Source organism: Hyla sarda, chromosome 9, assembly GCF_029499605.1.
Source record: "Hyla sarda isolate aHylSar1 chromosome 9, aHylSar1.hap1, whole genome shotgun sequence".
NCBI classification, from domain to species: Eukaryota; Metazoa; Chordata; class Amphibia; order Anura; family Hylidae; genus Hyla; species Hyla sarda.
The window spans coordinates 126,499,493-126,521,908 of NC_079197.1; the positions used below are offsets into that span (position 1 = coordinate 126,499,493).

Consider the following 22,416-nt stretch of genomic DNA (forward strand, 5'->3'; position numbering starts at 1 on the left):
ACTAAAACTCCCAGCATGCCCATTGGCTGTCGGTGACTGCTGAGAGTTGTAGTTTTGCAACAGCTGAAGGCACACTGGTTGTGAAACTTAGAGTTTTTTTTTTTACCTAACTCAGTGTTTCACAACCGGTGTGCCTCCAGCTGTTGCAAACTACAACTCCCAGCAGTCACCTTACACCATGCACCGTACAAATTGACCCTTCAAATCCACTTCAAACCTGAACTGGTCCCTGAAAAAAAGCGAGTTTCAAAATTTTGTGGAAAATTGGAAAATTGCTGCGGAACTTTGAAGCCCTCTGGTGTCTTCCAAAAGTAAAAACTCATCAATTTTATGATGCAAATATTAAAGTAGACATATTGTATATGTGAATAAAAAAAAAAATTTTTTGGAATATCCATTTTCCTTACAAGCAGAGAGCTTCAAAGTTAGAAAAATGCTAAATTTTCTAATTTTTCATCAAATTTTGGGATTTTTCACCAAGAAAGGATGCAAGTTACCAAAAAATTTTACCACTACGTTAAAGTAGAATATGTCACGAAAAAACAATCTCAGAATCAGAATGATAACTAAAAGCATTCCAGAGTTATTAATGTTTAAAGTGACAGTGGTCAGATGTGCAAAAAATGGCCGAGTCCTTAAGGTGAAAAAGGGCTCAGTCCTTAAGGGGTTAAGAACTCCTGCATGCCCTGCCCAAACACACAATATAAACCCGGTTTAATGGACTGATAAAAAAACGTGGAGGTGGCTTCATTTCGGATGGGAACCTAACATGCTAAATCAATTCACCTTCTGCTGGGCATATGGCCTCCGACTGGGTGACATGCAGGATCCACTACCAATTTAAAACCTCCGGTGAACAGGGAGAGGTGCAGGGCTAGAGAGGGTGCCACTCCCCCTTGCCTGTAAAGCAAAAACACAAAAAAGAAAAAAATAGCCAGCACAACTACCTAATAATACACAGGTGCACGCTGCTGTGCCAAATACAGAGTATGCAAAAAAAAAAAAAAGGATGTTTTAAATTGGTAGTGGATCCTGCATGTCACCCAGTCGGAGGCCATATGCCCAGCAGAAGGTGAATTGATTTAGCATGTTAGGGTCCCATCCGAAATGAGGCCACCTCCACGTGGTGGATGGGGGACACGTTTTGATCAAAAAGTGCACTAAGAGCCTCCATTTTTTGACCAAGAGTGCTGCTGCAACCCCTTTCTTTTTTAGATTTGTAAATTACTTCTATAAAAAATTCTTAAAGGGGTACTACCGTGCTGACAACTTATCCCCTATCTAAAGGATAGGGGATAAGTTGCACGATCGCGCGGGGTCCCGGGCCGGATTATTGTGACAACACAGCTCCGCCCCCATGTGACATCACGCTCCGCCCCCTCAATGTAAGTCTATGGCAGGGGGCAGGGAGCTGTGACGTCACGATCACCGGCCCTGTCATCAGAACTGGAGCGGATGTTCGCTCCGGGGCCTGATGAGAGCGGGGTGCTGCGTGCGAGATAGTGGGGGTCCCCAGCGGCGGGACCCCGCGCGATAAGGTAACTTATCCCCTATCCTTTAGATAGGAGATAAGTTGTCAGTACCCCTTTAATCCTTCCAGTACTTTTTAGCAGCTGTATACTACAGGAAATTCTTTTGAGATTTCTTTTCTGTCACAACCACAGTGCTCTCTGCTGACATCTGTGTCCATTTTAGGAACTGTCCAGAGCAGCATATGTTTGCTATGGGGATTTTCTCCTGGACAATTTCTGACATGGACAGAGGTGTCAGCAGAGAGCAGTGTGGTCAGACAGAAAAGAAATACAAAAAGAAAAAGAATTTCCTCTGTAGCATACAGCTGCTAATAAGTACTGGAAGGGTTCAGATTTTTTAATAAAAGTCATTTACAAATCTGTTTAACTTTCTGGCATCAGTTAATTTTGAGGAAAACAGCCCCAAAAACTTCACTATGAAGCATTAATGTTTGAGTGTAAATGCAACCTACCTGTCCATAATTAACCCGTGGGGAATGTAGACCTTTTCCAAATCTGCTGCATAATGCTTAGGAATACAGAACAGGTCCAGATCGTATCCCTGTTCATCATCAGCAAGCTGCAGAAATAGAAAAAAAAAAAGTGAATACATAATCCCTTTAACTACTGATAAACATCCATGTTCTGTCATACACAAAGTGGAAAATGAAACATATGCATATGCCGCATATGTCTAGCGCTGAGATAAACGATCTGCAGAACTCTTCCAAAACCATCTTCATTGTCAGAATGCTTTATTATTTTACAGCCAGCAATTTAAAAAACATTTTTTAAACCACTTGGGGACGCATGCGCGGGTTTACGCTAGCGTTAACCTGCGCATGCGCACATGTAAAAACTTTAGATCACAGGAAACTTTACATCAATGGCCGGCCGAGTCCCGCTTCCGAGTCCCGCTGACGTAACTGAGCCCCAAGCCTGTGATTGACAGGTAAGTAAATATAAAGATTTCTAACATCCCCTGCTCGGTTTTTAAATAAGGTACATAGCGTTTTGATCAGCATCACCCGCAGTACAAGCCTGTGTAACAGGCTTAGTGCGGGTGATGCTGATGATAGATTTCCTTTAAAATATAGGAAACCGAAACCAAAAATTAGCATCAGACATCTACAAGGATTAAAAATGTGGGATCATTGGGATTAAACTATTTTAGAATTTTATATATTATTAGATTAGAATACCCTTCAGATTCAAGCTAAAATGTCATTTGAAACAAACTGCACTGTGTGGCATGTTACAGCCCAAAAAATGGATAAAAAGGCTTCCTAATAACTATTTAGATTGGATTTACGCCTGGCATGGTCTAACATTTCGGCCTATTTTCCGTTGATGAGCCTTTTTTTTGAGACTTTCCAATAAAAGTCTCAGTTGATAAATTCCTGCCCACTGCATATTATCCTCTATTGTAGACCACTATACTATTTCTGCAGAGAAGGGCTCTAAAGCAAAAGTCTCATACAAGTCTTAACTAAATAGACCAAGTCTCAAATATAGACTAAACTGGTCTAAACAGTTTGATAAAACTCCAACATGTATTTGTGAATCAATATATAACTTATTTGGAATCCTTAAGGTGAAAATGGACTCAGTCCCTAGGGGGTTAAGTAACCTTATGACAATTTTCCATACTTTGGACCACAAGGTGCTGAAATACTGGGAATTCCTTTTTAAAGAGATATTAATTATATGGGACATTTATGGCATTTCTACCAGATTTGCCATATGCATTTGGGTTCAAAAGTTGCCCTTTTCCCTCTGCATCTAATTTAAGATTAAGGGGCGACTCCGCTCAGTCCAGTCTGCCTGCGGAGGCTAGAGGTGGTCTAATGTGAATTGTGTACAGAGAATAGTTATGCTGTTTCTGTAACTCCCAATGTATAGAAACATCATAGCTTGCGGTGTTATACTGTTTACACAACTCGCATTAAAAAGGGGTACTCCGGTGAAAAAAAAATGTTTTCAAAAGCAACTGGTGCAAGAAAGTTAAACAAATTTGTAAATTACTCCTATTAAAAAATCTTAATCCTTTCAGTACTTTTCAGCTGCTCTATACTACAGAGGAAATTGAGTTGTTCTTTTCAGTCTGACCACTGTGCTCTCTGCTGACACCTCTGTCCATGTCAGGAACTGTCCAGAGTAGGAGCAAATTACCATAGCAAGCCTATCCTGCTCCGGACAGTTCCTGACATGGACAGAGGTGTCAGCAGAGAGCACTGTGGTGAGACCGGAAAGAACAACTCCACTTCCTCTGAAACACACAGCAGCTGATAAGTACTGGAAGGATTAGAAGTAGAGATGAGCGAACTTACAGTAAATTCGATTCGTCATGAACTTCTCGGCTCAGCAGTTGATGACTTTTCCTGCATAAATTAGTTCAGCTTTCCGGTGCTCCGGTGGGCTGGAAAAGGTGGATACAGTCCTAGGAGACTCTTTCCTAGTAATTTATCCACCTTTTCCAGCCCACCGGAACTCCTGAAGGCTGAACTAAGTTACGCAGGATAAGTCATCAACTGCCGAGCCGAGAAGTTCGTGACAAATCAAATTTACTGTAAGTTTGCTCATCTCTAATTAGAAGTATAATAGGGCTGACAGGACTCTGTCCATTGGGACCCCCTGCATGTCCCCCCCAGGAACTGGGTGTGTCGACCCCTGCACGAAGTGGTGGCAGACATGCCACCCTCCATGTATCTCTGTGGGAGAGCAAGAGATACAGCGTTCAAGTCCTGCATGATAGTTCTCCTTATACAAACTGCATACATAGTCCACTAAGTTGTTTTCAGCTTCCCAAACACTGCAAGCCGATCGCCCCACGAGCCTTGATTGATAGATCTTGTCCTATAGCCATACAGAGAGAGATCTATTAATGAAGGCTAGCGGGGCAGGCAGAAGCCACTGCTGGACAGACAACCTTTTTATTTAATGAACAAATGGAAGTTTTCTGTATGAATCAAGTGTGGCTCTGTTTCCCAGAAACTTGGTATGTGTGAGAAAACTGATCCTGTCTGCTCTCCAAAATGAAAAACATGGTATGGAAACTCTGATGTGCACGTCTATTTACAGCAGGTATGCCCAACTACAGACACATGGATGCCGAAATACTGATTTGCTTGTGGTTTACCAACAACTACTATTGTATGCTCGGACTGCTGGAATATAAAGGACTAGAGGTGTAGAACTCAACGAGCAAGGACAGGTCTAGAAATACGACACTGGATTTGGGTTGAGGTGTCCCAACACAAATCCATCTGCACTAGGGCTGCACAATATATCACAATCGAATCATGATTTTTGTGAATTGTAATAAAGTGATATTTGCAATGGGGCAAACATGTGAAAGGTGGGGGGGGGGGGGGGGGGAAACAAGTGAAAGGGGGGAGGATTGGTCATGAAATTGAGAATTTCGTCATTTGATTATTTATTGTAATCACATATCGAAATCGCAATATTTACCTCCATAATCGCAATTGCACATTTTCCCCAAATTGTGCAGCCCTAATCTGTACAGGAGCAAGTAAGAAAGAACAGCCACTGGCACTTCCACTACTAGTAATCATGCTTTAGTTCACATGGATTAGTTGCCGTACTTCAAGCACCTCCCCTGTTTTGGTTGTGCACAGTGCTATATACTGCATATGTCAAAATTGCAAAAGTAGAAGAGAAGACAGTAGCCTGCACTCACCATCCAGGGGTCGCTTAATTTCAGGATACGGTGCATGTACAGACGAGCAGCAGGCAGGGTGAGGAGGAAGGGGGTCTCGGGACAGCACTGTTTCGCGCTGAGCGCGAAACAGTGCTGTCCCGAGACCCCCTTCCTCCTCACCCTGCCTGCTGATCGTCTGTACATGCACCGTATCCTGAAATTAAGCGACCCCTGGATGGTGAGTGCTGGCTACTGTCTTCTCTTCTACTTTTGCTAAACTAATCTGTACAGGGATGAACACAATTCTGCACACTTTGGTCTAATAAAATAACCTAAAATTCAGGCCCCTATAGCAGAATAAGGAGGAGCATTTACTACATGACTAAATCTTTATCTTAGGTATCCGATTTCATGAACACATTTCGCTGCCTACAGATTTCTCCCCGCTCTACCTCCACAGTATGAAGTTTGCTTTACCATGTGCTTTGTGAACAGTTTTTTCCCAAGGGCATAGTGAAAAGTTCTGTGAAATATGTAACCTTGACTGTCTCCATACCTACAGCAACACACCTCCACCAACCATCTCCCAAGTAATGTAACAAAGATCTTTTGTTATACACAATATCATATAACATCTTAGATTCCAACCAAATGTGTACTTAGTCGTAAAACCTCAGCACCTGGAGGAGGAGAGGTATCAGCAGAGCGCACTGGACCATTGTGACCATGTTACATCAAGTATCAATCGTTTTAAAGTTTTTCTATTTCATCATATTTGAATAAAGAAACATATGAACAATGCTCGTCTTGTTGAGGAGTTGGATATGGTAGTTGACTATGCTCATTCTAGCCTATATCAGTGGTCCCTCAACATACGATGGTAATTCGTTCCAAATGAACCATCGTTAGTTGAAACCATCGTAATGTTGAGGGATCCGTGCAATGTAAAGTATAGGAAGTGATTCTCACCTGTCCCCGCCGCTCTGGACCGTCACCGCTGCCCTGGATGTCGCCCTCCATCGCTGTCGCCGCGTTCCCAGGGTGTCCCCGCCGCTCGGGAACGTCTCTGCTGCCTGGGATCGTTGCACTTCATCGCTGTCATCACGTCGCTGCACATGCCGCTGCTATCAGATGACGTGCGTGGTGACGTGATGGCGACGGCCATGCAGGGGATCCTGAAGAGGACGGTCCGGAGCGCCGGGGACAGGTGAGTGATCACCACCGGACCACACGGGGCACCTTAAACGGCTATCTAGCGGCAGCTGAAGCAGTTGCGCTGCCGGATAGCCGTTTATGTGATGGCCCCGACATACAAAAGCATTGTATATTGATGCTGCCTTCAACATGCAATGGCCTCAGAGGCCATCGTATGTTAAATTATCGTATGTCGGGGCCATCGTAGGTCGGGGGTCACTATTTGCAAATGGCTTGAGGAAGAGATTAGTAGCAGCATTTGAAGCATAACATGCAAAATTCTTAAGACAAACACCTGTCACTTCCATATACAGGCCATTCCACAAAAAACACCTTCACCAGACCCCAGGACTGACACCCTCAATTACAGACCTCCCCAGCACAAGACTGCACCCTCTCCACCAACCCATCACCATGGCTGCTTACCGGTGCCCCCTCTACATATAGACTTGGCAGGGAAGTATCATCCAAGAAAAGGGGCACCACTGTACATGACTCTACTTCTGGCCTCTTTATAAAAAATGTTTTTGCTAAACCTGCCAAGTGTCTATTTACAAGTCCAGTATCCTGCGCATACTTTATGTGCAGGATTGAAGCTGCAGATTTTATGCTACAAAGTTCAATGTAAACTAATTGATTGATGCGCAGGATTTGAAGCTATGCTCAAATATGTGCAGGATACTGTACGTGTAAGAGATTTACCGGGCTTAAACAAAAACACTTTCAAAAGGGATCAGCATGTCTTAAAAAAACAAATAAGGTCAATTTATCTGCCCAGTTCCTGGTCCCTGATGTTTTGGGGTTGCATAAGGCCCTGCTGCTCACTGCTTCCTGGTGATGCTTTAACAAGAAAAAACTGATGTCTGGTCAGCCGATCAGTGGCCCTAGCAGTGACCTACCTCCGCCTGAGATTGTTTAAAGAGTACCTGTCCTGATCTTGTTAAATTTTATAATCCTCCTAGTTCACTGCCCCCATCATGATAAACCACCCCCTGCCTTTATTTTTAATATTTTCTAGTTTTCTGCATTTGCTGCTCAGTCTCAGTCAGATTCACAGACTGAAGGGGCGTTACCCAGCAGGCGTGACATCATCTGAAGCCATACAGGGGAGAACTTCCTCCCTCATTCTGCTGCACACAGCCAAAAGCAGTTCAGTGTGAGATGAGCTATGACTGGCTAAGGCTGCACCCCCCCCCCTCAGCACTCCAGACTGCATTTCCTGATTTTGGACTTCTGCCAGGCCAGCAGGAGTCCAAAGTCTGTTAAAAAGATGGGGGAAATGTGCTTGTGAATACTTCTTACTTTTATTTTAAAAGGTGCTGCCTGGCAATATATATTTATTTCAATGGCTGGGAGCACTATAAATATAAAATGAAGTGCCCATTTCTTCTTTTTTCCCGTTATGTCCGGAAGCCCCTAACTTTTTAAAAAGGGACTTGCCCTCAGATTTTATCCAACACAACTGTTGGCAACAGTCACATATCAGGACAGGCAGCGATCTTGAAGAAAATATGTTTTAAAGGCGTAATCCGGGAACAGAAAGAGAGCTTATCTCTTCCAAAATCAGCACCACACTTGTCTTCAGGTTGTGTATGGTATTACAATTTGGCTCCAATCACCTCCAATGGATCTGAGCTGCAATATACCACACACAACCTGAAGACAGGCGTGGTGTTTTCGGAAGAAAATCAACTCTGCTTTTCTAGTCCTGAATAATCCCTTTATTTATTTATTTTTAACTGTCTTGTGCCGTATGTAAATTAGGAGCAAGTAGTTCCCGGGTGTTGTTCTTCCTTAGGTAGTCACTGCGGCCCCAACCTGTATTCCCTCCTACTCTGGGCCTACAGCCCTGGCACCGCCAACGTCAGTGCTCTGCTCCAAAAGTAGCTTCACTGACAGGAATAGTGATGCTTCTGAGCCTGTGCAAGGTTTCAATGCAGAGTAGTGACGTTGGTGTTGCCCGGGCTGTCAATCACGCTGGAGTAGACACAAATACATCCCATAGCCGCAGTAACATGGAAGAACGACGTCCTGTGGGCTTCTTGCTCCCAATTGTCATTGGACAACTTTAAAACCTATTTTCTTCAGGATAGCTGCCGGCCCTGAAGATTTCCACACATGGTAACCAAGCTGCTATCCTATATAACAGTGGTCTTCAACCTGCGGACCTCCAGATGTTGCAAAACTACAACTACCAGCATGCGGATCTCCAGATGTTGCAAAACTACAACTCCCAGCATGCCCGGACAGCCGTTGGCTGTCCGGGCATGCTGGGAATTGTAGTTTTGCAACATCTGGAGGTCGGCAGGTTGAAGACCACTTCTATATAACTTGTTGCTACTGGTTATATAGGGTAAATCTGATGATCGGTTCCCTTTAACATTGTTTGTGCCACCATAATATTTTTACTTTTTATTTTTTTTGTAATGTCTTAACGTTTGTCTATGGGATTAAACAGCAGAGGTTGAAGATTTTGATATTCTAAACTATAGTAGTGAGCCACTCACTCCCACCCTGTTATGTTGGCACAATAACATTACGACATACGTTCATACCCTCAATGTATGTGTATGCCGGGACAGGAAGAGGTTAATAAGTGTAAATGTATACATCAAGGACAGTCACTCCAATTTAGCATCTGTTTACACTAAGCATATCTATATATCCTGTGTTCCAGAAATAGATAAACCATTCAGTGTGTGAAAATAAACCCCAGCACTGGGGCCCCTGTTATCAGTCAGCAGACCGGGGAACACCGTTCACACACAAACTCTGATATCCACATCCATCACCCAATAGATGACTTATTAGCACAGCATTCACAGTGCAGACGTAAAGAATACCCGTCAAACCATACTCTCTAAACTAACTAAGTTTATATTCCCTAACTACTAACACCCCTCCTGCCCTTAAAAAAAAATTTCCGAGCTTCAATGTGGTTCTATGGAATCAAATGATTCCTCCTAAAAGTCAACATATAAAAAAAATATGTAAACATAAACATATGGTATCGCCGCGTGCGTACATTTTTGAACTATAAAAATATAATGTTAACTAAACGCACGGTCAATGGCGTACGCGTAAAAAAACATCCAAAGTCCAAAATTGCGTATTTTTGGTTACCTTGTATACCCTAAAATAATGTATAAAAAGCGATCAAAAAGTCACATCAAAATAAAAATGGTACCGTTTAAAACTTCAGATAACTCTTAAAGGGGTACTCTGCCCCTAGACATCTTATCCCCTATCCAAAGGATAGGGGATAAGATGTCAGATCACCGCGGTCCCGCTGCTGGGGAGCCCCGGGTTTGACGACCGCCACGCCCCCTCCCATAGACTTGTATTGAAAGGGGCGGGCCGTGACGCCACGAGGGGCGGAGCCGTGACTTAACGATGCTCCGGCCCCTGTATTGCCCATCATTACGTGCAGAGCGAACTCGCTCTGTGCTGTAATGATAGCGCAGTGCCGCAGCGGGGATCCCAGGGCTCCCCAGCAGCGGGACCGCGACGATCTGACATCTTATCCCCCATCCTTTGGATAGGGGATAAGATGTCTAGGGGCGGAGTACCCCTTTAAGGGGCTAAAAAGCTGTGTATCATACCTTGTATGAGCTCCTGGCAGGAGAATGTGGGTGTTCCCCAGCAGGCGCGATTTGACTAAAGCCTGCGAGAGCTGTGCCTCACAATGCCCTGTATGCACTTTCTGAGTTTGGACTTCTGCAAGTACAAGTGGAGACCAAACTATCTGTTTGATTTGCTTCAGGGAACAGAACAGAGCCATCTAGTGGCCATTTTTTCTATCACATTAAAAACATATAAAGGATGAGAATTTTAACAGCAAGTAAATAGAAAAGTGTCTTCTAATAACAAAAAATATATTAAAAGTTTAGTTTGGTGAAAGGTACTCTTTAAGCGAGTGGTTACCTGACTAGTGATTGTCCACCATGTGCCCCGTATCTATGGACAGGGCATAAACAAGCTACCAAACTCTGAAGATACAGTTCTACTTGTCATACTAGAGCTAGGACTATTAGTGAGTGCAGACACCCCAGGTGCAGATATGTGCATATAAAAACACACAGCAGGACCTTGCAGGATGGAACTGGATGTCACGGTTTAGGCAATGATAAGCAGGGCTGGAGACTTCAAGGACCAGTTACACCGGTCCACAGAGGAATTTTTTAAAATTTTTCCTCTGTAAAGTGACACAACCCCCTTAACCCCTTAAGGACTTTTTCAGTTTTTGCATTTTCATTTTTTCCTCATCACCTTCTAAAAATCATAAACACTTTCAATTTTGCACCTAAAAATCCATATTATGGCTTATTTTTTGTGCCACCAATTCTACTTTGCAGGGACATTAGTCATTTTACAAAAAAAAAAACCACGGCGAAAACGGAAAAACAAGTAATTGTGCGACAAAATTGAAGAAAAAAAAATTTCATTTTGTAAATTTTGGGGGCTTCCGTTTCTACGCAGTGCATTTTTTGGTCAAAATTACACCTTATCTTTATTCTGTAGGTCCATACGGTTAAAAGGATACCCTACTTACATAGGTTTGATTTTCTCGCGCTTTGGAAAAAAAATCATAACTACATGCAGGAAAATGTATGCGTTTAAAATTGTCATCTTCCGACCCTGTAACTTTTTTATTTTTCCGCGTACGGGCCGGTATGAGGGCTCATTTTTGTGTTGATAGGACTTTTTGATCGCTTTTTATTCATTTTTTATGATATAAAAAGTGACCCAAAATACGCTATTTTGGACTTAAGAATTTTTTTTGCGCGTACGCCATTGACCGTGCGGATTAATTAATGATATAATTTTATAGTTCAGACATTTACGCACGCGGCGATACCACATGTTAATTTTTACACTTTTTTTTTTAAAGGGAAAAGGGGGGGTGATTCAAACTTTTATTAGGGAAGGGGTTAAATGACCTTTGTTAACTTTTTTTTTTTTCACTTTTTTTTGCAGTGTTACAGCTCCCATAGGGACCTATAACACTGCACACACTGATCTCTTATGCTGACCCCTGCAAAGCCATAGCCTTGCACGGATCAGCGAGATAGGGGCTCGATTGCTCAAGCCTGTAGCTCAGGCTTGGAGCAATCAAACCCCGATTGGACGCCGCGGAGTCAGGTAAGGAGACCTCCGCCTGCGTCCCAGCTGATCGGAACATCGCGATTTTATCGCGATGTCCCGATCAGCCCGACTGAGCTGCCGTGAAGCGCTTACTTTCGTTTTCAGACGCGGCGATCAACTTTGATCGCCGCGTCTGACGGGTTAACAGCGCGCTGCACAACGATCGGTGCCGCACGCTGTTAGCCCAGGGTCCCGGCTATCGTTAGCAGCCGGGACCGACCCAGTGTGATGCGGGGTCACGGCGTGACCCGTTTTTCACACCGGGACTGGGCTCAGGGCGTACAGGTACGCCCGAGTCCTTAAGAGGTTAAAGGGGGTACTACGTCACAAACATCTTATCCCCTTTCTAAAGGACAGAGGATGTTACGTCTCCGGCGCATCACCCCGTCATTTGCTCCGTGCCCGATGACCGGAGACTTTAAAGTTGCAAGCTTCCGCGTTCCTGACACTGTCGCCAGCACGGTGATCGTGCGGGTCCCCCGCGGTGGGACCCCCGAGATCTAACATCTTATCCCCTATTCCAAGTAGAATTTCACACGGTGAACAGTACCATCAGTGTGAATGGATCTTCTGCGAGACCCGTTAACAACGCAGAATTTCAGCGGCAGACAATTCCACCGCTGAAATTGTTTCTGCGGAAAGAAAGAACATATTCATTCTTTGGGAGGAATTCTGCAAGTACTGCATAGCCCTCAATGGTGACGGCGCAGTGCCCCATGGTCCTACCGCCAAAGTATTTTTGTCGGCGGCCATGTGAACATACCCTAAAAGACTTAGGCACCAGCAGTAATTTTCTGGTTACATACCTACCTCCTCCTGGGGTTTTTCAGCATTGATATTAAATGGCTTATCCCATAAATCCAGATTTTTTTAAGTGATTTACAGTACTTCTAGCATAAGAAATCAATTTTGATTTTAATTCCTGAGTGTTCTTGCTGTCGGCCTCCTTCCACCTCTGGCAGCTGGCAACATACTGTAGTCCTTTCTTACTTACACTGCAGAAATAATAATCTTAGCTATACAGCCATTCTTATGGCTATTGTAAAGGGTTCTGCTCCTTCAAAGTTAGGATAAGTTCACAACTATGTAAGAGGCATTTTTGAGGCCTCTGTCCATCCAAATGACAGAACAAGAAAAACGCAGCATGCTGTATTTTCGGTCAAATCCAGTCAAACAAGGATGGACACCATACTAGAAAGTGACAAAGTTTTGAGAATGAGGGTCAAGTGGCGCCCTGTTTGAATGGAGTGGAAGTCAGACATGTGTGAGGCTGCTCCATTCAACTCTACGGACAGACAGACGACAGCAGTGTACAGGGATCAACTATCTCCGCCCTGCCCATAGAGATAAAGGGAGCGGCCTCACACATTTGAATCCACTAAATTCAACCAGGGCCAAAGACCCCCATTCTCCTGATTGGTAGGGGATGAGTTGGGTCAGATCAGTGGGCGTATGACTGCTGGGACCCCTATCCTGTAAATATAGGAATGTGTTTTTTGGGGGCAAACCCCTTTAAGGCTAGGTTTTTTTTCAGGGTTTTTCTCAACTGCCACTGCAGTTTTTAATCCAAATCCTTCCTACTGGATCCACTTCTGACTTTGGCTCAAAACTGTGTGGTAAACTAGCGTTAGGCTACTATTTCTCTGAGAGACAAGGTCCCCGTGTATAAGTAGAATGTCTGTATATAGTGTCTCAGAAGAGGAAGGAGCACAGTTATATTGAAACTGTGACAGTGACAAGAACATGGTGTGCAGAAAACGGCACAATACACTGTAGGAGACACTAGGACAACTTTACTTTTTGGTGGCCTGAGAAGGAGAATTTTTGCAGATATAAGTACAGAGAAAATCTAGTGTTCGCAGCAAACTCCGAGGCCTCTTACTTTTATTGACTGTTGTGGATACATTAACCCCTTTTATTTTTGCGTTTGTTTTTTCCTCCTCGCCTTCTAAAATTCATAACTCTTATATTTCCATTCCCAGACCCATTTGAGGGCTTGTTTTTTTGCATGACCAGTTGTACTTTGTAATGACATCACTCATTTTACCCTAAAATGTATGGTAAACCCTCCCCAAAAAATTTTGTGTAAGGAAATTTAAACAAAAATCATAATTTTGCAAATTTAGGGGGGTTTCGTTTTCGCGCTGTACACTTTACAGTAAAACACACGTTTTCTTTATTCTCTGGGTCAATACGATTAAAATGATACCTATGGTTACATACATTTTTATTATTGTATTGCTTTTAAAAAAATCTCAAACTTTTTTTTTTTTTTTTTACAAAATCATTATGTTCAAAATTGCCCTATTTTGACCACCTCTAACGTTCTTATTTTTCCATATTCAGGGATGTGTGAGGACTAATTTTTTGCACCATGATCTGTAGTTTGTTTTGGTACCAGATTTGCATATATGTGACTTTTTGATCGCTTTTTATTAAAAAAATTTGGAGTTCAATGTGACAAAAAAGCTGAATTTTTTTTAGTTTTTCATTTATTTACATTTACGCCGTTCACCGTAGGCGATCATTAACATATTTTTATAGTTCGGACATTTACGCATGCATCGATACCAAATATATATATTTTTTTTTACGCTTTTATGTATTAATATGGGTAAAAAGGGTGATTTAAAACTTAATTGGGGGAGGGGATTTTTCAAATTTTTTTTTTTACATTTACCGTATTTTACACTTTTTTAGTCCCCATAGGTGACTATTTATAGCAATCATTTGATTGCTAATACTGTTCAGTGCTATGCATAGGGCATAGCACTGATCAGTATTATTGGCGATCTTCTGCGGGAAGGCAGATCAGTGCAGAAGACCCCGGGAAACTGACGGAGGCAGGTGAAGGGACCTCCGTCCACCATCTTGACTGATCTGATCCAGGGCTGTGGAGTCAGTAGATAAATGTTCTGACTCAGACTCCGGAGCTTTCTGTACTTCCGACTCAGACTCCCCGACTCCTCTGTATTAATATGTGAATGTATTTTATACATTCCTTGAAGGAAAGAAAGGCAACATACATGGCATTACCACAGGACTACTGGCTGGGAAGCCAACAGTCTACTGTATTGAACAGTTTGTGTGCTGATCTGCTGCTGAAGATAGGGCAGTGGGAGGATCCAGAAAGGGGCATTTATTATAAAACATGATTTCCCTAGTAGAATCCCATAGTCATGTTTAAAGTTTTAAGGGGTACTCCGCCCCCCGGGATCGCAGCTGCAGCACCGCGCTTTCATTACTACACAGAGCGAGTTCGCTCTGTGCATAATGACGGGCGATACAGGGGACGGAGCAGCGTGACGTCATGGCTCCGCCCCTTGTGACATCACAGCCCACCCCCTTAATGCAAGTCTATGGCAGGGGGCGTGATGACTGCCACGCCCCCTCCCACAGACTTGTGTTGAGGGGGCTGGCTGTGACATCACGAGGGGCGGAGCCGTGACGTAAGGATGCTCCGGCCCCTGTATCGCCCGTCATTACGCACAGAGCGAACTCGCTCTGTGTAGTAATGAAAGCACAGTGCTGCAGCGGCGATCCCGGGGGTCCCCAGCAGCAGGACCCTGGCGATCTGACATGTTATCCCCTATCCTTTGGATAGGGGATAAGATGTCTAGGGGCGGGGTACCCCTTTAAGCTAACAATCGAGTTTACAAGTTTTTATAGCCTTAGCTGAATGGCAGCAGTTTTTCCAATAGTTTACAGCTTCAGTCTTGAACTATTGACGCTACATTCCCTTTACTTATACAAGTGTCTATAGTCCTGCAAAAAACATATTTACTTAATCCCTTATCAGTGAGAGGCTAGGTTACCCATGGGTTCCCTGAAACAGCAGAACAACACTATGGGAAGTATAAGTATTGCCACTCCTAATTGTGCGTTGCGTGCCATATAGTAAAGCACATGAAAAGCATGTTTCTTCACGGTCACTTAACATGTTCGTTTTGCGGTTACGTGAGGCACTGCATGCATTGATCTTTATTCTTACAGTAGAGAATTAATTATAACTTTTTGTGAATTGGGACATTTAAACTTGCTTTTTTTATTCCAATCTAAATTTAGTAGGAGTCGGAGCATTGTTTGCCGACTCCGACTCCAGGTACCCAAAATTCCATCCGACTCCTTGACTTCGACTCCACAGCCCTGATCTGATCCCTGCTGCACTGCCGCACATGCCGTGATCTGTACTGATCAAGGCACCTGAGGGGTTAATGGCAGACATCAGCGTGATCGCTGATGTCCGCCATTACCGGCGGGTCCGCGGCTGCTGACAGCCACCGGGACCCGCCGGGAATGAAGCAAGCGCAGCTCCTGGGTTCGTATCACAGCCACGCCGTAAATGTACAGCGCTGTGCGCTAAGAGGTGCTATGCAGCACCGTACATTTAGGGCGCTTGTCCTTAAGGGGTTAAAGGAGTAGGTCCACATATCTCTATGGGAGAGCCAAAGATAGTGATACACAAGAGGGCGAGTCGGCCACCGATTGATCATGATCACCAATCATGAGGTAAGTCGGGGAGATGGGAGGGAGATCACGGGGGTTCCAGTGGTTGGCCTCCCCACGATCAGACGCTTATCCCCTATCCTGTGGATAGGGGAAAAGTTTTCATAAACTGGACTACTCCTTCAAGATACTTTTTCCCCCTATTGTATCATCAGATTTTACTGCTGCAGTGGTTCAGAACATCTTATCACAGAGGGTTTACATGCAGTCAGACAACACTCAGGCCTTAGTATACACATAAATGTGATCTGTATGAGCTGTGTGTAACGTCACCTGAGGGGTGCACAATATGTAAGGCACCAGGCCGCAGCTACAGGCGCACACATGGCCCAGGGGCCCGCCGGCCAAGGAGGAGCTTATATCCATCAGCCGGAACACAGAAATCAAGGACAACTTTCTGCTATAAGTCCCTCTTCCTAGGGCTCTACCCAGGGGCAGTCACCCCCCAGGCCAGACATGAGTGCGCCCCTATATATACCCACCTCTGAGATTTCTGACTAGTAATATGAAGACTGACGCACATACATGACACATATTGCTCATTACTTCCCAGACATGTGGGTTCTTAAAGGTCGATAACTAAATGGTCCCACGTTCAGCAGACCCCAGATCAGTGTACACCAATCCCTAGGTGTCCAGCCACAATATCCTAAAGCAATCTTCTTCGGCTGTTGCAAGACTACAACTCCCAACGTGTACCAATAGCCAGGACGTGCTGGGAATTGTAGTTTTGCAACAGCTGGAGAGCCACGGATTGGGGGACATCAGCCGATTGGGTTATCCTGCAGACAGTGATGGCACCTGAGAGTGTGGGCCTCACAAGACCCCACCAGTATTCTCCACCCAACAAGCTGCTCCACCTAGTGACCACCCTCAGCTATGACATGCATGTCTTCTCTAGGAACACGTGCTCAGTCATGACACACATTATGGTCCATATTCTTTCCCCATATCCTTTATAGGCCCTGCAGTCCTACAGCTGTCCATTCCTTTAGCCAAAAGTCTAAATAATATATATATATATATATATATATATATATATATTACTATAGTATTCTAAACACTTTCTTCTCCCCAACAATCTTGTAGAACAGTGTTTTCCAACCAGGGTGCCTTGAGCTCCTAGCTGATAAATCTTCACAGCCTTTATCATGATATATCCCAGTGATATACAGTCTCCTTGTATCGTTACATATATATATATATATATATATATATATATATATATATATATATATATATATATATATATACACACACACACACCGCCTCCTTCATTATGTAGGTGGGCCTGACTTTATGACATGTCGTGATATCCACAATTGACCCAGTATCACTGCCCCCTGTTATGTCGCGACACACCCCGCACTCACACCCCACACGTTGCCTCAGTTGAGGGATTCCGGTGACGCCGCTGCAGCAGGAGAGGCTTGTTGTTGCCATGGCGCCTGCCGTCACTGCCCGCGCTCCGGCCCCGTCCTGTAGTTGGTGTCACCTTTCTACCCTCCCGCACACAGCCGTCACTGTAACCCGAGGGCTGACTCCGAGCTCCCCGGGAGACGTGCACCGGGCCCGACCGCACTCACCACTACACAGGGGCTCGCCATGTCTGCTGTGCTGGACCACGTCAGCGGGAAGAGGACAGGCTGCGGGTGTATCCTCCGCCGGGCACCGCTCCCCTCTCACCACCAGGCCGCAGCTACAGGGGAACACATGGCCCGGGGGCCCGCCCGCCGAGGAGGAGGAGCAGGAGGAGCGGGGAGGAGCCTCACCTCACACCGCCACTGTACACCGTGCCTCAGACCGTCAAGTCCGCTCCGCGTGTGCCTGCGGTGTGAGGGGGATACGGAGAGCGAGATATACATTATGTTGCTTTTCTACATTTTGAATATCATACACAACCATAGCCATCACTATACACAACTATATACATCATACACAGCTATAGACATCACTATATACAACATACACAGCTATAGACATCATACACAACCATAGCCATCACTATACACAACTATATACATCACTATATACAACATACACAGCTATATAAATCATACACAGCTATAGACATCACTATATACATCATACACAGCTATATACATCACTATATACAACATACACAGCTATAGACATCACTATATACAACATACACTGCTATATACATCATACACAGCTATATACATCACTATACACAACATACACAGCTATGGACATCATACACAGCTATCTATATACATCATACATAACTATATATCATACACAGCTATAGACATCACTATATACAACATACACAGCTATATACATCATACACAGCTATATACATCATACACAGCTATAGACATCACTATATACAACATACACAGCTATATACATCATACACAGCTATAGACATCACTATATACATCATACACAGCTATAGACATCACTATATACAACATACATAACTATATATCATACACAGCTATAGACATCACTATATACAACATACACAGCTATAGACATCACTATATACATCATACACAGCTATAGACATCACTATATACAACATACACAGCTATAGACATCACTATATACAACATACACAGCTATATACATCATACACAGCTATATACATCATACACAGCTATAGACATCACTATATACAACATACACAGCTATATACATCATACACAGCTATATAAATCATACACAGCTATAGACATCACTATATACAACATACACAGCTATAGACATCACTATATACAACATACACAGCTATAGACATCACTATATACAACATACACAGCTATAGACATCACTATATACATCATACACAGCTATAGACATCACTATATACAACATACACAGCTATAGACATCACTATATACAACATACACAGCTATAGACATCACTATATACAACATACACAGCTATAGACATCACTATATACAACATACACAGCTATAGACATCACTATATACAACATACACAGCTATAGACATCACTATATACAACATACACAGCTATAGACATCACTATATACAACATACACAGCTATAGACATCACTATATACAACATACACAGCTATAGACATCACTATATACAACATACACAGCTATAGACATCACTATATACAACATACACAGCTATAGACATCACTATATACATCATACACAGCTATAGACATCACTATATACAACATACACAGCTATAGACATCACTATATACAACATACACAGCTATAGACATCACTATACACAACATACACAGCTATAGACATCACTATACACAACATACACAGCTATAGACATCACTATACACAACATACACAGCTATAGACATCACTATATACAACATACACAGCTATAGACATCACTATATACAACATACACAGCTATAGACATCACTATATACAACATACACAGCTATAGACATCACTATATACAACATACACAGCTATAGACATCACTATATACAACATACACAGCTATAGACATCACTATATACAACATACACAGCTATATACATCATACACAGCTATAGACATCACTATATACAACATACACAGCTATATACATCACTATATACAACATACACAGCTATATACATCACTATATACAACATACACAACTATATACATCATACACAGCTATATACACCATACACAGCTATAGACATCACTATACACAACATACACAGCTATATACATCATACACAGCTATATACATTATACACAGCTATAGACATCACTATATACAACATACACAGCTATAGACATCACTATATACAACATACACAGCTATATACATCATACACAGCCATAGCCATCACTATACACAACTATAGACATCACTATATACAACATACACAGCTATATACATCATACACAGCTATAGACATCACTATATACAACATACACAGCTATATACATCATACACAGCCATAGCCATCACTATACACAACTATAGACATCACTATATACAACATACACAGCTATATACATGATACACAACTATAGACATCACTATATACAACATACACAGCTATATACATCATACACAGCCATAGCCATCACTATATACATCACTATATACAACATACACAGCTATATACATCATACACAGCTATAGACATAACTATATACATCATACACAGCCATAGCCATCACTATATACATCACTATATACAACATACACAGCTATATACATCATACACAGCTATAGACATCACTATATACAACATACACAGCTATATACATCACTATATACAACATACACAGCTATATACATCACTATATACAACATACACAACTATATACATCATACACAGCTATATACACCATACACAGCTATAGACATCACTATACACAACATACACAGCTATATACATCATACACAGCTATATACATTATACACAGCTATAGACATCACTATATACAACATACACAGCTATAGACATCACTATATACAACATACACAGCTATATACAACATACACAGCTATATACATCATACACAGCTATAGACATCACTATATACAACATACACAGCTATAGACATCACTATATACAACATACACAGCTATATACATCACTGTATACAACATACACAACTATATACATCACTGTATACAACATACACAACTATATACATCATACACAGCTATATACACCATACACAGCTATAGACATCACTATACACAACATACACAGCTATATACATCATACACAACATACACAGCTATATACATTATACACAGCTATAGACATCACTATATACAACATACACAGCTATAGACATCACTATATACAACATACACAGCTATAGACATCACTATATACAACATACACAGCTATATACATCATACACAGCTATAGACATCACTATATACAACATACACAGCTATAGACATCATACACAGCTATCTATATACATCATACACAGCTATAGACATCACTATATACAACATACACAGCTATAGACATCATACACAGCTATCTATATACATCATACACAGCTATAGACATCACTATATACAACATACACAGCTATAGACATCACTATATACAACATACATAACTATATACAGTGGTCCCTCAAGTTACAATATTAAAGGAGAACTCCAGAATATAAAAATTGTCCCCCATACTGCCGGCAGTAAAAAAAATAAAGATGTACATACCTTCCTCCGGTAACTGGCTACGGTCTCCGCCATGATCCACTTCCTGGTTGCCGGTGGTCGGCGAGTCATACTGCGCTCAGCCAATCACCGGCCGCAGTGAAGTCCCGACTCGGCCGGCGATAGGCTGAGCGGCAGTGTGAGAACGCTTCAGGACACAAAATTCTTCACTACACCGGTACCTGCTGTCGGGGCCGAAAACATCACACCGAGTCGGGACTTCACTGCGGCCGGTGATTGGCTGAGCGCAGTATGACTCTCCGACCACCGGCAACCAGGAAGAGGATCGCGGCGGAGGCCGGAGTGGGTTACCGGAGTGAAGAAGGGTATGTACATCTTTAGTTTTTTACTGTCGGCAGTATGGGCGACAATTTTTATATTCTGGAGCTCTCCTTTAATTGGTTCCAGGATGACCATTGTATGTTCAGACCATGTAATTGGAAAACTGGTAATCCAAAATGTCATCCAAAAATAGGAAAAAAGTGAGGCTTAAAGAAAAATAAGTAGATAACTAATACAGAGAAAGCAAATCCTTACATATAAAAGTAAGAAAGATCTGCGGGAGCTTTAAATCAGAGCTGTAACTAGCTCCTTTTGCGCCTGAGGCCCAGAAAATTGCAGCCAAAAAATAATAATAATACAAAAAAAAAAAAAAAAGTTTCAAAAGTGGTTCTGGAGTATAATACAGTGTATAACTCAGAATCAGTACAGGATAAGTAATGTAATGTATGTACACAGTGACCTCACCAGCAGAATAGTGAGTACAGCTCTGGAGTATAATACAGGATATAACTCAGAATCAGTACAGGATAAGTAATGTAATGTATGTACACAGTGACCTCACCAGCAGAATAGATAGTACAGCTCTGGGAGTATAATACAGGATGAGGATAAAACAGGGAGGCATTAGAAGAATGCCCATACTACATTATAGGAAAGAAAAAAAAACATTACTCACTGTGCTTTGTTCCGATCCCGGGGTGCAATCCTCTTCCTGAGCTGCAGGATATTTTTGGCCCGGAGTGACATCTTGGCCCAGTGTGTGTCATACTGCTATTGAGCCAACCACTGACCATAGTGATGTCCCGCCTCGGCCAGCTAAGCAGCAGCATGACCATACTGGGGCCCGATGTCACTCCGGGCCCAAGCATCACACTGCTCAGCTCAGGAAGAGGACTGCACCCGGGGCCCGGAACAGGGCACAGCGGGAGCGCTGGAGGTGAGCCCTCATACATCCCT

At 42.8% G+C, this 22,416-nt stretch overlaps 1 protein-coding gene across 1 annotated transcript in view; it reads right to left on the reverse strand.

The window, feature by feature from the left end:
• The window catches only part of HPRT1 (hypoxanthine phosphoribosyltransferase 1), a 42,735-nt gene extending 24,953 nt beyond the window's left edge, over positions 1-17,782 (reverse strand). Inside the window, exons 1-2 of the mRNA XM_056538730.1 lie at positions 17,604-17,782; positions 1,985-2,091 (exon numbers count right to left, since the gene is read on the reverse strand). Of these exons, the coding sequence (XP_056394705.1) occupies positions 1,985-2,091; positions 17,604-17,624 (128 nt within the window). The 5' untranslated portion in view covers positions 17,625-17,782. The remainder of the gene's footprint in view (positions 1-1,984; positions 2,092-17,603) is intronic.
• Positions 17,783-22,416: the final 4,634 nt, after the last annotated feature.